The sequence below is a fragment of the Notechis scutatus genome, chromosome 13 (genome assembly GCF_049901735.1).
Source record: "Notechis scutatus isolate UNSWTSFEM ecotype Mainland chromosome 13, rNotScu1.2, whole genome shotgun sequence".
NCBI classification, from domain to species: domain Eukaryota; kingdom Metazoa; phylum Chordata; class Lepidosauria; order Squamata; family Elapidae; genus Notechis; species Notechis scutatus.
In genome coordinates, this window is record NC_142021.1 from 2,930,532 (window position 1) to 2,946,864 (window position 16,333).

The 16,333-nt window shown below is 46.5% G+C and overlaps 1 protein-coding gene across 1 annotated transcript; it reads left to right on the top strand.

Moving 5' to 3' along the window:
• The first annotated feature begins 303 nt into the window (after positions 1 to 303).
• On the top strand, positions 304 to 15,465 carry SF3A1 (splicing factor 3a subunit 1). The gene is made up of 17 exons (XM_026689120.2): positions 304 to 471; positions 985 to 1,097; positions 1,910 to 2,114; positions 3,536 to 3,793; positions 3,907 to 3,981; positions 4,527 to 4,677; positions 5,487 to 5,680; positions 5,879 to 5,996; positions 6,175 to 6,360; positions 6,825 to 6,946; positions 8,211 to 8,453; positions 8,763 to 8,973; positions 10,103 to 10,132; positions 11,134 to 11,288; positions 12,262 to 12,363; positions 13,398 to 13,469; positions 14,916 to 15,465. Exons 1-17 carry the CDS (start codon positions 409 to 411, stop codon positions 15,015 to 15,017), a joined length of 2,400 nt encoding a protein of 799 aa, XP_026544905.1. The 5' UTR covers positions 304 to 408; the 3' UTR covers positions 15,018 to 15,465.
• The last annotated feature ends 868 nt before the right edge of the window (positions 15,466 to 16,333 follow it).

Below are 16,333 nucleotides of genomic sequence, written 5' to 3' on the forward strand. Positions count from 1 at the left end.
GCAGGACGGAAGGGAGAATCCCGAGTGACGTAGCAAGCGCTGGAAAGTTATGCAAGGAACCTCCCGCCCCCCCAGCCTGGGAAGGTGATGCTCCGCTGAGCTATTGTCCAGCCTTAGCCAGTTGGATGACTTGGGCCAATCACTTTTTCTCATCTGTCCTTTAATACTGCCCAGACAGTATTTGGCCCCCCAAAAAGGGGGGGGCTCTCTATCCATAGCACCTCCATGATGCTCGACGTGTCCAGAAAGTGTGCGCAGGCGCCGTTTCTTCCTAGGCTCCGCCCTCTTCGAAAAAAGCGGGGCGGCTCCCTTGTGCGCGCGCATTCTGGCTGCGGACGCCATTTTACTGTCGAGGTTTACAGTCCCGTTTTTCGCGGAGCTTCGGTCCCGCCGAAGAGAAGCAGCGCCATGCCGGCCGGACCGGTGCAGGCGATGGCGCCCGCCCAGCCAGCCCCTCCGGAGCCCAAGCAGGTATTTCGCGGCTTTCGCCTTCGGGAATGGGGACACCCGCGCCTGGGGGCCTCTCAGAGGGGGAGGTGCGCGAGACGCTTTTTCCCAGTGTGCTTAGCGAGAGGCGCGGGGTGTGCTGGGAATTGTAGTGGGGAAAGGTGCTGAAGGCAGCTCTTGCTGTAGCTCCGCCCTCCCATAGCTGGTGCTGCAAATCCCATGGTCCCCAGCCAGTTTGGCTAGGAAATCGAGCCAAGGGACGAGGGTTGCGTAGCACGTTAATAAAGGGCAGGAAACCTAACCAGGATACCTGAAAAAAAAATTAAATCAAAAATGTTTTAAAATTTCAAATCAAAAATATTTTAAAAATTTCAAATCAAAAATCATTGTTAAATTTTAAATCAAAAATATTTTTTAATGTTTTTTAATTCCCCTGGTTCAGCAAATCAACATTTGATCTGGACGTACAAAGGTGTTGCAGAACAGCTCTTTCTGATTCTGAAAGTCTAAATTATGCCTTCGCATCTCTCCATGCAGCCAGAAGACGAACCAAAGGAAGAAACCACGCCTGCCAAACCAGTTGTGGGAATTATATATCCGCCACCGGAGGTTAGGAATATTGTGGACAAGACAGCCAGCTTTGTGGCTAGGTGAGAAGGCCTCCGACGAAATAAATTCTGTTTGCAAGCAGACTTTGGGCAGCCTCTGTTCGATTGAACTGGGCTTATTATTATTGATTAGGTTTGTACGTTGCCCAACTCCCAACAGTCCTGGGTAGCTCAGGATAAAAACAAAGGAAGAATAACAATAAGTCAACGATGACAAGAATCAGATAGGAACAAAAGCGAAGCAAGCCTACGCTTGCCCAAGACTTGGAAGAGCCAAGTCTTCAGGGACCTACGAAACACCAGAGAGATGGAGGCCATCCAGATTTCATGTGTCAAGAACTCCCTGGGGGTACAAGTTGCTCTTTTGATCGTGATGCCTGAAATAATTTCTGATTTTGAACTCGGGCTGCCCTGCCTTGTGGTAAGAATGTCTGAATAGACAACAGAAAACATCCTGATGCTATTCTGACTATTCTGGAAGTGTCTGGAAACATCTTGGATGCCAAATAAGCAGCAAACGGGGGTCATTTCAGGCTCAGAATAGTTCAGCGGTGACTTGGTGCTTGCAATATTTTGAATTTGACATGTCTTGCTTTGAGAGAGATGATGGGGTTTGGTCACCGTGGGCGGCGGCATCTGGCCGACCTCCCAGGAACCCAGAGGGGGCTGGACCCCAAAGGAAGTTTCAGGAAGAGATTGGGCTGCCGTTTGTCAGAAATGGTGTAGGGTCTTCTGCTTAGGCAGGGCAGGGGGGTTGGACTAGATGACCTACAAGGTCCCTTCCAACTCTGTGAATCTCTATCTGGGTGTCTGTTCTTTGCTTTGGTTTTGACGTCTCCTCTGCAATTTCCCAGAAACGGCCCGGAGTTTGAAGCTCGGATCCGCCAGAACGAAATAAACAATCCCAAATTCAACTTCCTGAACCCCAATGACCCTTATCATGCCTACTACCGCCACAAGGTCAACGAGTTCAAGGAGGGAAAGGCGCAGGAACCCTCCGCGGCCATTCCGAAGGTTATGCAGGCCCAGCAGAGCGCCCAGCAGCAACTCCCCCAAAAGGTAAAATATATATATATATATATATCTCCCTCTGGGCTCCCTCATCTCTCTGTGCGGCTCCTTTGTGATTCGACACATAATAAGCCAAGATACTTAAAAAAAAAAAAAAGCTTATAGCTTCTCTTGACTTTCTCATCTCCTGGGAAGGTATTGCTAAAAAAAATAAAGAAATAGATGAATGTCCTTCGCCCGGCAAGTTTCTTTTTCCTTATCCTTGAGAAATAGCTTGGCCTCCAGCAGAGAGGACGTGCTGCATATCCTGTCGGTGAAGAAATTCCAACTGGTGGGGTCTTTGCCATCTTAGGTCGGAGCCCTAAGAGCGGGATACAGTTTTAGGGATGGCCGATGGCTTGAGATGACTGCCTTGTCACCTTTTTAGCCTTTTGGGCTTTGAATTCCACTTTTACTTCGCAAGTTTTAACTTTATCGTTAACCCCACTGTCATCTGTTTTGAATGTTTTATTGCATCGCTTGAAAACCACTGTGTCGCTTCTACAGTGTAGAAATGCAATCTATATCTATATATATCTATATCTATAATGTCTATATATCTATATCTATTTATATATCTATATATCATCTATATATCTATACATATCTATATCTATCTATATCTATCTATCTATATCTATCTATCTATATATATCTATATATCTATATCTGTATCTATATCTATATCTATATCTATATCTATATATATATCTATCTATATCTCTATCTATATCTCTATCTATATCTCTATCTATCTATCTATCTATCTATCTATCTATCTATCTATCTATCTATCTATCTATATATATATATATATATATATATATATATATATATAAAAGTGAAATACCACTCAATGCATCATCACAAAATTTCCACAACCGTAAAGGCTACAAAACTTGAAATTTGGCACCTATGTTCCTTTTGGCTTCTAGGGACTCACTAAGAAAGGATTTTTCGAAATGACCATCAGAGCATTTAGTATTTCCTATATTATTAACATGCTCTGACGCTAAGAAGTTCTACTCACTGTCCCCACCTGAAAAGAAATCTCTTCCAAATGCAAAACACAAGCTGAGGAGAGGAGTTTCACTTTCAGTTTCACAGCACCAAACAGCTTTAGTACAGAACAGTTAATCTAAGTCATGCCCAGGCTCCTTGCTGTGTCCTTGCTTACACAGCAAATACTGCTTCAGTTTCCATGTTTCAGTTTCCAAACAGCCCTCAACTCTCACACACTGACAGGACGCTAGCCAGATAAATACCGATGGATGCTGGTAGGCACAGGCAGAATTTTTCCCCCTTATTTTCCTCCTCAAAAACTAAGCCTGACCACATAGTTTCGTAGCAAAGCACAGGTATCCAGCTTCTAATTAAATAAAATCGGTGGAGTGGAGAGAGAATCAGAGTTCTGTGTCTCTCCTCTGCAGGTCCAGGCCCAGGTGATTCAGGAAACCGTGGTTCCGAAGGAGCCTCCACCAGAATTTGAGTTCATTGCGGACCCTCCATCAATCTCGGCTTTTGACCTGGATGTGGTGAAATTGACGGCCCAGTTCGTGGCTCGCAACGGCCGGCAGTTCCTGACTCAGCTGATGCAGAAGGAACAGAGGAACTATCAGTTCGACTTCCTGCGGCCTCAGCACAGCCTCTTCAACTACTTCACCAAACTGGTGGAACAGTACACCAAGGTGAAGAGGCTCAAGGGGAGGTTTCGCAAAGGTTTTTGTAAAAAAAAAAAAAAAAGTACTGTAGAAATAGAATTGATTTCATGAGAAATGTTAAATCCGATGTGTTCTTACAGATCTTGATCCCACCAAAGGGCCTCATTATAAAATTGAAGAAGGAAGCTGAAAATCCGAAAGAAGTCTTAGATCAGGTAACTAAGGAATGTTTTCTGGGGGTTTAATTTGCTTCCAATATTTAGATCTTTAAAATCTTATCCCAGATAAGAACTTTAATCCAATTTCAATCAGGCCGGGTACTGTTTTGCTAGTTGGGTGCAACATTCACTTTGGTTTTGTTGGGAAGTAAATCTGGATTTTGGTACAAAATGGGGGTTTTTGTTTCATTTTCTGATAGTTCTTTGGGACACTTGGACTTTCTTTCTTTTTACCGAAGGCTTATTATGCCTATTTAAAATCTGCCCTGCTGTTTCCATTATTTCTTGTCTCAAAATGCCGGCAAATTGAAACACTTTTTAAATTTTCATCATCTTGATCCAGAGAGGGTTTGGGTGGTGGTGGTGGCAAAAACGCTCAGGCTGCCTCATGCTGACTTAGAAATATAATTCGATCTCTTCCAAAAGGCTCCCCAAGTTTAATGAGCAGGGGAACTTTCCCAAATCCTGCAAAAGAAAGTTGGTTTTTCCGTGGCCTCTCCTCCTAAGGACTCTTCCTTTCCCTTGGTTGTTGCCATCGACAGGCGTGCTACAGAGTCGAGTGGGCCAAATTCCAGGAGCGTGAGCGGAAGAAGGAAGAGGAGGAGAAGGAGCGCGAGCGAGTGGCTTATGCCCAGATCGACTGGCACGATTTTGTGGTGGTGGAAACGGTGGATTTCCAGCCCTCGGAACAAGGTTCATTCCCTCGTTGATTTTAAAAGCGCCCTCCTCCCCCCCTTCCCCCCCCCCGAGGCTCCGTGCATGCAGCCAGGAACCACTACGGAGACCAGGAAAACATACATTAAGACTTTGGGATGTGTTCCTCCAACATGGTTTCCCCCTTCAATCCCAACCAGCTTTTGAACGGGGAAGGGCATTGTAAAATAAACTTGGTTAACAAGATCATAGTTCCCTGATGGCATACCTGTGGTACGTGTGCAACGGGTGGCGCGCAGAGCCATTTGTGCGGTCACACGAGCCCCAGCCAGACTTACCTGCATTGCACATGCGCACCTCCCAGCTGCTTGAGGCCTTTTTCGCCCTCCTGGAAGCTCGAGGGAAGCCTCTGCAGCCATTGGAGGCCGAAAAACGGGCCTTCCGGAAATACCAGAAGTGCCAAAATGGGCCTGTTTTTCGGCCTCCAAAGGCTGCAGAGGCTTCTCTCGAGCCCCGGGGAGGGCAAAAATGGCCTCAAATGGGCCCAAAATCATCTGGGAGGTGCGTGCGCAGTGCAGGTAAGGGCGGGGGGGTTGCGCATGCATGCACGGGGGCCACATTGCATTTTGGGTGCTGGCACGCACTTTCGGCACACCACCACAAAAAGGTCTACCATCGCTGTCCTAGTTGATTCACAGCAGTCAAGCAAGTTGATTAACTTGCGAAGAAGGTTTACTTTTAAATCCCGGTTTGAATTACAATTCAAAGGCAGGCCGGACGTCTCCCTGTGTTCCACTTTGTTACAATTAGCAAGATTTTTTCCCCTCCCTCCTTCTTTTCTCTTGAAGGAAATTTTCCTCCTCCGACAACTCCTGAGGAACTAGGGGCTCGCATCCTGATCCAGGAACGCTACGAGAAGTTTGGGGAGAGCGAGGAGGTGGAGATGGAGGTGGAATCGGACGATGAAGATGACAAGCAAGAGAAGGCGGACGAGGCTCCCTCCCAGCTGGACCAGGACACCCAAGTGCAGGACATGGACGAAGTGAGTGAAGAAAACGGACCCCCCACACACACACAATTGGGGGTGCAGCTTGGCGGGTTCCTCCAAATCTCACATTTGGGGGGTATGATCAGATTGAGTGATCCTCAGGGCTTGGAAGCAATTGGAGATCAATTACAGCCATCTCACCCTCCTCTTCCTCCTCCCCCCCCCCCTTTTTTAAAAAAAAAACTCTTAAAGGGTTCCGATGACGAAGATGACAGCCAGAAGGTGCCCCCACCTCCAGAAACACCAATGCCCCCACCGCTGCCCCCTACTCCAGATCAAGTCATCGTCCGGAAAGATTATGATCCGAAAGGTAAGAGGAAATCCAGGGCCCGTGTCCGTGTCTCTCTTAAACTTGGCCCACCACTTAATGGACTTCAACTCCCAGAATTCCCCAGGGGGACACTAACCTACCTGGAGGTTTATTTTGCACACGCTGATCTCCACAGCCGGGAAACAAACGCGCGTGTTTTTTTTTCTGCTCCCTCCAGCATCCAAGCCTCTGCCCCCAACCCCAGCTCCAGACGAGTATCTGGTCTCCCCCATCACCGGGGAGAAAATCCCTGCCAGCAAAATGCAGGAACATATGCGGATCGGCCTTCTGGATCCCCGCTGGTTGGAGCAAAGAGATCGCTCTCTTCGAGAGAAGCAGACAGATGACGAAGTGTATGCCCCAGGTGAGTCCAGGCAGGCCACGCCTTGCTAGCCGTCACGTGCTCATTTAAATCGTTTGGGTTCGATTAACGTTGAATGTTGGCGAATGAAATTCACTGTTCAGCAGTTCAGAGCTTTCGTACATTAATTTCTAGCAAACTTAGCACCTGGGTTACGTTGAACTTTTAAAAAGGAAGAACCTCCTACAGGTAGTCTTCAACTTACGACTGTTTAGCAACTGTTCAGTTGCTACAATGCTGAAAAAAAAAAAGAATGACAGCTGGTCCTTAGAGCAATAGCCCTTGATGCATGCTGTTGTGTCATTTCTATCATTATATTTTAAATCAATGTTATGCTTTTTCAGCTAGGTGGCCTTACAGATCTCTAAATAAGTAAATCTTTTCCGGGAGTTGAGGAACACCCAAGGATCTTTTGAATTGTGTCCCATCTTAAAAACTGAAACCTTTTTTTCTTCGTGTCCATTTAGGCCTGGATATTGAAAGCAGCTTGAAGCAGCTGGCTGAGCGCCGTACGGATATTTTTGGTGTGGAAGAAACGGCTATCGGCAAGAAAATCGGTGAAGAAGAGATCCAGAAGCCCGAAGAAAAGGTATGTTCTTGTCAGGGCAGCCAAGAGGAGGTTTTTCCCTTCCACACCTGGCCTGCTGTTAGATTGCAACCCGAGTCCCAAAAGGTTCTTACTTTTTTCAAGAGGCAACTGGCCTTTTCTGGTATTTCTTCAAAGACATTTTGCTTCTCATCCAAGAAGCTTCTTGGATTAGAAACTCCTATCCCCAAAACGACACTATAGGGCACTGCACACCAGAACAACTACACACAACAACAGTTTTTTTCCTAAACGCCATCACTCTGCTAAACAACTAACTCCGGCAATACTGTCAAACTATTTAGTAAGACTGTATTACTATTCTTCTCATCCTTCCTAGTACCCATCTCTTCCCACTTACGACTATAACCGTGTTGCTTGTATCTTTGCAATTTATACTGTTTTAATTGTTTTCCTAGTACGTTTTGATTGCTTATTAGTAACCTATGACTATCACTAAGTGTTGTATCTTATGATTTTTGAATGTATTTTACTTTTTTTCTTATGTACACTGAGAACATATGTACCGAAGACAAATTCCTCACACTTGGCCAATAAAGAATTCTATTCTATTCTATTCTATTCTATTCTATTCTATTCTACCCTATTGTCCTTCCTTCTCCCTTCTCCATTCCTATTCTATTCTTCATTCCACTATTCTGTTCTATACTCCTTCCTTCTCTATTCTATTCTCAATAAAGATTCTATTCTATTCTTCCTTCCTTCTCCATTCTATCGTATTCTTCCTTCTCCCTTCTCCATTCCTATTCTATTCCTTCATTCCAATATTCTATTCTATTCCATATTCTATTCTATTCTTCATTCCACTATTCTGTTCTATACTCCTTCCTTCTCTATTCTATTCTCAATAAAGATTCTATTCTATTCTTCCTTCCTTCTCCATTCTATCGTATTCTTCCTTCTCCCCTTCTCCATTCCTATTCTATTCCTTCATTCCAATATTCTATTCTATTCCATATTCTATTCTATTCTTCATTCCACTATTCTGTTCTATACTCCTTCCTTCTCTATTCTATTCTCAATAAAGATTCTATTCTATTCTTCCTTCTCCCCTTCTGCATTTCTAATCTATTTTATTCCTTCATTACAATATTCTATTCCATATTCTATTCTATTCTGTTCTTCGGCTCTGAGTGGATGGTGGGGAATGGAAGGATTTACTCTTAGTGTAATTAGATACAGAACATATATTTATACTGAAATCAGAGGGACCGAGCTTGACCCTTGTTCCATGGTGGTGTTTCAGGTGACTTGGGACGGCCACTCGGGCAGCATGGCCCGGACGCAGCAGGCAGCTCAGGCCAACATCACCCTGCAAGAGCAGATTGAGGCGATCCACAAGGCCAAAGGGCTGGTGCCCGAAGACGACACCAAGGAGAAAATCGGGCCAAGCAAGCCCAACGAGATGCCCCAGCCTCCACCTCTGTCCTCGGCCCCCAACATCCCAAGCGGTGCTCCGCCCATTGCCTCCGTGCCCCGCCCTCCCGCGGTAAGCCCCCTTCCCTGCGAACCTTCCCTCCTTTTGCCTTCCCCGCCTGCTTGTAGATACAGGGGGTCCTCGGCTTACAACAGTTCATTTGGTGGCTGAAGTTACATCATCACTGACAAAAGTGACTTGCTGTGAGCTGTTTTCACACTTTATGACCACGGTCGTGTAACCAAGATTCAGACCTGCATTGTGTATGGGTGGGCTCATCCAAGGCGGCCCAGCCTCTGCCCCAAAGTGACATTAGAAATAACCCTGGTGGCCTGGTCCCTTCCCCACTGCTCCCCTTTGACTCTGGTTTGACTCTTCCAGATGCCCCCTCCAGTCCGCACCACCGTCGTCAGCGCCGTTCCGGTCATGCCTCGCCCTCCGATGACCTCCGTGGTCCGTTTGCCCCCAGGTTCCGTCATCGCCGCTCCGATGCCCCCAATCATCCACGCCCCCCGGATTAATGTCGTGCCGATGCCGCCCTCAGCTCCGCCTATCATGGCCCCACGGCCTCCTCCCATGATTGTACCCACAGGTCAGTCAGCGCACCTCTTCATCGCCATCGCTGTAGAAAGCACGGAAGGTCCTTAGGATCCAAGGACCTCCTTCCCAACGTTCACACCTCCCGCAGTGCCCTCATCCATTAAACATTGCACGGTGTTGCTTTTTAAAGAAAGCATGCTTGCATTCCAAAAAGACCATTCTGTTAGAAAACTCCACGTGAAGATTTTATTGCTGCAAAAAAAAAGAAAAAAGGAAAACCATTACGAGCTGAAAGGAAATGTCCTTAATTCGGAGGAGGCCAACATTCGCCTACTGCAGAGGTCTCCAAACTTGGTAGCTTGTGGAGTTCAACTCCCAGCTATGCTGGCTGGAGAATTCTGGGAGTTTTAAGTCCACAAGTCTTAAAGTGGCCAAGTTTGGGGACCCCTGGCCTACTGGCTACTTTCAAGCAAAATATTAAACGTAAGCCAGACTCAAACCACGTTGTGGCTTGATAGGGTACATAAAGAGCATGGTGGTTTAAAATGGTACAGATGCACAAACCTAAGCCAGTTGTGATTACTGCTGGCAAACAGTAATTGAAAACAAAACCGAATTACTTCACTATTGATATTCAGACATTGCTTGGTCACCCTCTCTTCCTTTTGATGTGATGCTGTGGTGAATGTTTCCTTTCTCCCTAAATTGCTTTCTGGGCAACTTTGGGTTGTTTTTATAAAGAACTGTATCCAAGCAACAGTCATTTTATACATTGTTTTTTTCATCCAAAGAACTCTATAAAGTGTAGAAAGAGATGAAGGACCAAGACAGAATTCGCCAACCTTGATCTCAATGGACCTTGTTTTGAAAAAATTAGCACACCTTGTCCTCATCCAGTCCATCATCCTAATTTTCTTTCTTATTCCTTTTTTTTGGGGGGTGGGGCAGGACTGGGCATTTTCCACTGCTATGGAAGAAAGCATGCTACCTACCGTAATCATTAAAATGCAGTTAAGTAAATGCTTATATGCTGTTTGGCTGCATCCTTGTGCAGGTTAAATTAACGGACTGGGATTTTCGTTTCAGGTTGAAACATGAAAAAAAAACAAAAAAACGCTGATGATCATAGACTGCAGTTGAGCTAAGCTGTTGACTAATGATATTTAATTGTTTCAATATAGGCTACAGACAGGGACCGGTCGGCAGTCCAGGTAACTTCTTAAACGTCACTCTGATCTCAGCTAATTGCTAACCTTCCAAGTTCATCTCTGATCTGCATGCATTCCCTTCTTCTTGTCTGTCTGTCTGTCAGTACTTCTGATCCTGTAGATTCCTCGGCCTGTGATTGTTGCTGCTCTTCTAAGGTGTTGTGGTTGCATGCTAGCTTGAGTGCTGGAGCTCCACCTTGTGAGGGAGCCAGAGGCCTCCTACTACAGAGGAATGCATCGTAGTGGCCTTTCAAAATAATAATAATAATTTCCCCCCTGAGCTGCATTGCATTGCTATAACAGTTTTGCATCTGTTAAGGTTGGCTTGTCAAGGTAACAAGCAGGAAAGTCTGCAGCGTTTGGTTAAAAGAAAAAAAAGAAAAGTAGAGATCGCAGCCAGAGTAGAACTAGTGGCCAAAGAGGGGATGTGTTTAGATTGAAGCCGAATAAGCTATATGACATGGGATGGCTTCGAGGTGAAACCAGGCTCAAGAGCAGCAACTGGGAGAGGGATCTTGGAGTCTTAGTGGACAACCAGCTAAATAGGAGCCAGCCGTGTGCAGAAGCAGCAGCCAAAAAAGCCAATGCAATCCTAAGTCGCATTAACAGAGGGATACAATCGTGATCAAGGGAAGTACTAATACCACTCTATAAAGCCTTAGTAAGGCCACACCTAGAGTACTGAATCCAGTTTTGGTCACCGCACTTATAAAAAAGAGGTTGAGGCTCTAGAAAAAGTACAGAGAAGAGCAACCAGGATGATTAGGGGACTGGAGGCTAAAACGTATGAAGAACGGTTGCAGGAACTGGGCCTGGCTAGTCTAGGGAAGAGAAGAACCGGCTGATAAATCGGACTCTGCCGTGGAAATAAACGTTTTTTAATGCCGTGTTTGGCACCCACTGCTTGAGGAAGTTGTACAGCCCTCTCCCCACTCCCCCACCTTCACCGCCTTCCAAATATCACTTGCCACGTTCTTATCCAATCAGTGTTTTTGTTATATCAGCCTTTGTTCCAGCTCCACCCGTATCTTCAGTCTCTGCTCCGTCCTCCGTGCCTCAAGTTCACCCTCCACCTCCCATGGATGATGAGCCAGCCTCCAAGAAACTCAAGTCTGAAGAGAACCTGATGCCAGAGGAAGAGTTTCTACGCAGGAACAAGGTGCATGTCAACTCATAAAATATTTCTCTGGTCTTTTACGAGTTGCCAACAGAAAGGGAGGGAGGAGCAGTGCGGTAGCTTGGAAACCAAAAGTGCATTCCATAAGAATTAGTTTATTGGATATATCATATTGGCACAGACTGGTGGAAAACCGACTCTGAGTATTCCTGCGGTTTTCCTCCTAATTAAATGTTTTTAAAAAAATCACTTTCTCAAAACAATCAGTCACATGGTCCAATCAGGATACTGTCCAGTTGCTAAGTGACTCCAGTCCCCTCCTTCTGAGCACCTGCAAAAATGACCTTGGTTCCCAACAGAAAGTATTTTGTTTTTTGTTTTTTAAATTTTTTAATTTGTTTATTCAAAGTTTCAAGAAAAAAAATATTTTTTGAAAAGAGAAACATGTTCTCACATTTTGCAGCGTTTTCATAACAGTGTACATTTCTATTAGTGTCAGTTAAAGTCATTTGCTACAAGTACATGTTATTTCATAAATCCTTATGTTATTATTACATTATAATACAGTATTTATTTATATTACTTTACATATGTACATAGCTATATATACATTTATCCTTATTCCTATTTTTCCTTGATATTTCTTTAATCGTTTTCACTAGACATCTTTACTTCCTTTTTATTCAGCCATTTGTACCATGTATTCCTTATTGTAAAGAAATCTCCCACCAAGAGAAAGTATTTTGTTTTGACTAATTTCCCCTCTCCCTGTCCCTTTTCTCCAGTGTGTCAGTCTGGCCACCTTCAGTTCTATTCAGTTAGTCCTCGACTTATGACTGCAGTAGAGCCCACAAATTTGGTTATAAGTCATGACAGCCATCAATGGAACACTTACAGAGGGGAGGCAGCTGGAACGAGACTTTCTAAAACAGTCCAGAAAGGGCTGCTGTTACATTTAAAGCTAAATTTCAATGATTTTTTTTTCTTGATTCTCCTCTCCACTCGACTCCTCCAGGGTCCAGTCACTGTCAAAGTCCAAGTTCCCAACATGCAGGACAAAACGGAATGGAAGCTGAGCGGCCAAGTGCTAGTGTTCACCCTTCCACTCTCCGACCAGGTGCGTAGATTAGCCAGGTGGCTAATCGGAAGTGTTGGGGCTCCATTGTGGCCGTAAGTGGAGGGCGCCCTGCCATTGAGGGGTTCTGGGAGTTGTAGTCCATACTCTTGCAAACCTCTGTATGGTTTGCCAATTGCACCGTGGCAGATGGGACAGCGCTCCAGAGGGTTAACGTCATTGCCCAGAAGATCCTGGGTTGCCCTCTCCCCTCTTGGGAACAGCTTTATAGCAAGGGTGAGATTCAATTTTTTTTTACTACCGGTTCTGTGGACGCGGCTTGGTGGGGCGTGGCAGGGGAAGGATACTGTAAAATCTCCAGTCAGAGGCAGTATTTGCTGGTTCTCCGAACTACTCAAAATTTTCGCTACTGGTTCTCCAGAACTGGTCAGAACTTGCTGAAGACCACCTCTGCTTTAGAGCTCCCACTGGCTTAAGAAAGTTCAAAACATCCCCAAACGTCCATCTCATCCTGAGCACCCTTTTTTTTGGGGGGAGAAACTATTACCATCTTGTAGCCGGTACAGGACAGTAATAAAAACAAGGACAGATAGGCTGAAAAACAGCTTCTATCCCAGGGCAGCAACTCTGTTGAATTCCACTGCATCGTGCAACACTAATGCAATGTTGGGAGGGTTTCAATTCATTGTATAGAATGTGAGAGATGTTTTCATAGTCATAAATTATACACTGAAGAAGGTATTTAATTTTGTGGTATGAGATGCAATGACAATAAAGTAAATAGCACAAAAACACCGTGACCCAGACAGTGATGGGTTTCTTAATAAACCCAGTTATTTCTGGCCCCAGCTTAACCGACTTGATCTGAGTCCTGGAGAAGCCCCGAACCAATGTAGCTTCAAATGGCCATGAAATGAATGGTTGTGAGTCAAGGAGTTCTTTTGTGTTTAAAACACAGTCAGGTTCATCAGGGTGTTTCTTAACTGCCCATAGTGGCAAAATCCTGGGGGCTTTTTTTGACTCTTCCCGGATGCTTGTACCACGTTCTTCTAAAGAATGTCTCTTTTCTTTGGCAGGTTTCTGTAATCAAGGTGAAGATTCATGAGGCCACGGGCATGCCTGCTGGGAAACAGAAGCTCCAGTATGAGGTGAGTCACCTGGCCTGTTGTGGCCCACCAGCAGCAGCAGAGTTGGACAGTGAGGAGGTTGGGGAGGAACCTGGGCCAGTCCTGGAGGCTGAGGAAGGCTTGGACGAGGGCTCTGCGTCAGAGGCAGAAATGGGGCCAGCGCCGTCTGGCAGTTATCAGCTGCCTTCGGAGTCAGACATCAGTGAGGCAGAAGAACAGCTGGAGCCTATTCCCAGTGTGCATATGCGCAGAGCTGCCAGACGAAGGGAACAGCCTTGGGAGTAAAGCCACAGGTGGATGGTGAATGGCCCCTCCCATAGGGATTAAAAGAGGAGCAAAAGGGGAGGGGGCTTTTGCAGGAAACAATTCGTTTGTTGCAGAGGTGTGGAGATCTGTCTGTACATCTCAGAGACTCTGTGCTGAGACCTTCCTTGTCAGCACTGCGTTTGGAAATATTTACTTGGCAACTCTCCGAGGTAGATAAGGTCTACACTCCCAATTACACCCTTGAAAGACTGTTTGCCAGGCCTTTGGCTGAATGTGAATGCAAGAAATTCACCTTCATTTAATAAAAGGGGTTTTGCCAGGACAAAAAGGGTCTGCTTAGTGCTTTTGGGGGAAGCCGAGATCAGAACACGGCCTTGGAAATGGAACCCTTCCGCTTCCTCGGGTGCCGCAATTCACCAGGTAGATCCTCCTTTTCTTCTTTACTCCAACCCTGCATCTTGCCTTCCTGACACAGATTTCACCGGCTTAAATGAACTCCCCCCCTCGCTTCCTCTTCGACTGCTTCTCTGTTCGAATTACTTTCCGTTGCTAGCTGAGGATGCTGACCAGATTTTCAGTGTGTGGGTGCATGGATCTTAACCCCCCCACCACCACCAAAAAAAATCGAGTCTGTTTGGCATTGACCCCAAAGCCTTGACATGCCAGCATGTCGCTCCTCATAAATCTTTTGAAGTTTTTTTTTGAAGCTCGGCCCGAGGCTTATGATTTAATTAGGGCGACTGCCGGAATCCTGACACTAAGTGGGTTCTTCACAACACACACACACCAATATGTTTCTCAGGGTCTGTTTAGGTAGAATTATTGACAAGAAAGAGGTCACACTCCGGTCAGACCTTCTTCACTCTCCTACCATCGGGGTAGGAGATAGAGAAGCACAGCCAGCCAGACCAACAGGCCGAAGAACAGTTTGTACCCATGGACTGTCAGACTCCTGAATGGAAAATACCTTCATATCAACCTAGTAGGACAGACTTGCGGGGCCAGTGCGTTGTGCAATAAGGTCACATAGTGTAATAAGATTGGGACTGGGTTAGGGGCTTCTGTCCTCGCTGTGAGTTGTGTTGGGGGTGTGTGGGTGTGTGCGCACAAAGGGAGGCTCAGCCAATCTCATTGTACACATGTTGTACTCTTGACCATAAAGGTAATAATAATCCTGAAACTGTGTCTTGTGTCTTTCAGGGCATCTTCATCAAAGATTCCAACTCCTTGGCTTACTACAACATGACCAGCGGATCGGTCATCCACCTGGCCCTCAAAGAGAGAGGGGGCAGGAAGAAGTGAGCAACCCCCTCCGGCATGATGCGCAGCCAGGTGCTTTGACTTCACCACCTGAGTTTCAACTGGGCTGTTGTGTCTCCCTCGGGCTGTTTTCTTGGCCCTGTGCATTTATTTTTATTTTTAATTTTTTTGGTAATCCAGTGTCTAGAGGAAATTGACCGTACCCATACTGTCATTGTGAAGATTTGGCCTAATTCCCTGTTACTTTCAGTAGCTTGTGATGTGTTTTGTAGTGAGTTTGTGTTCCAGCAAGCGCTTGGTTTAATTCCTCATCGGGGGTCTTTTCCCCTAGTGGCCAAACCCATTTAGGGTCTGGCTTTAATGTGTCTTAAGATTAGTTGGGTGGATCTGCTTTGGTTCAGCGTCTTTTTACCTGTTGGGTGAAGCAGTTCGTTTAATTTTCTAGGGACGAGCAGATTAATAAAAACTTCTTTCTGATTTCCCACCCGAACCTTGTCAGATCTCGATTGATGATACATACACAGCTGTTCTTTGTCTCCTGAGTGATGGTATGGAAATACATCCACACTATTTGTGCATCCCTGCTCAGAATATTTTCCAGGGGGAAAAAAAGAGTATTAAGACCTAGTCCCAGCTAGGTCCCTAAAAAAGAAAGAGCTAACTAGGGCTCTTGGCAATGAATCTAACCAAGAGCACCTGGAGGGATGACCATGTACCCTGAGAGAGAGAGAGAGGCGGTATTGCAAATATTCTGGCTCCAAGTATTTTGGCTCTCGCAGGCGCTTTCGGCTTGCCCAGGAAGGCCGGCGGGCTCCGGCGCCACGGGAGGCGAGCCCACCGGTCCTGTTCCAGCGGTCTGGCCAACGAGGTTTCGGGCTGGGGTCCGCCGCCACCGGGGGACCGGCCTTTGCGAAGGGCGGCTGGAGGGGTGGTGGGCTTCTTGGCAGCAGCGGCTTGCAGGACCGGGAGAGTGGCGCAGGGGCGGGCTGGAACGATCCTGGGGGCCCTTGCTGGAGCACGGGGCGTGCCGGAGGGCGCTTTCGGCCATGTAAGGGCGGCTGGAGGAGGCGGCCAGCGGGGGCCGGGGGGCCTTTCACAGACCCCAGAGACGCGGTAGGGGATCATCCGCGCCAAGGACGCAGCTTTGGGCGCTTCGTCCTTAGCCCCTGGCTGAGCTCCTGCGCTTTGCCGGGGGCTTCCAGCCAACGTTTGGACAGCTCACTGCAATCCCGGGACTGGCCCGTGCGCTCCCCGTTCTGCCCAGCCAGACTTTTCCCCGGGATGGGACTGAACCCCAACAGGCAGCAGGGGGGAGGACGAAGGGGGAGGGGGCGCCGCAGGAGACCCTCTGCTCCCCC

What these genes read in the sequence shown, in the direction of transcription:
- SF3A1 (XM_026689120.2), top strand. Translation starts at nt 409, where the DNA reads ATGCCGGCCGGACCGGTGCAGGCGATGGCGCCCGCCCAGCCAGCCCCT. An exon ending in ACAGCCAGCTTTGTGGCTAG is followed by an intron (nt 1,098 to 1,909) that starts GTGAGAAGGCCT and finishes GCAATTTCCCAG; the next exon opens with AAACGGCCCGGAGTTTGAAG. An exon ending in TGACGAAGTGTATGCCCCAG is followed by an intron (nt 6,361 to 6,824) that starts GTGAGTCCAGGC and finishes GTGTCCATTTAG; the next exon opens with GCCTGGATATTGAAAGCAGC.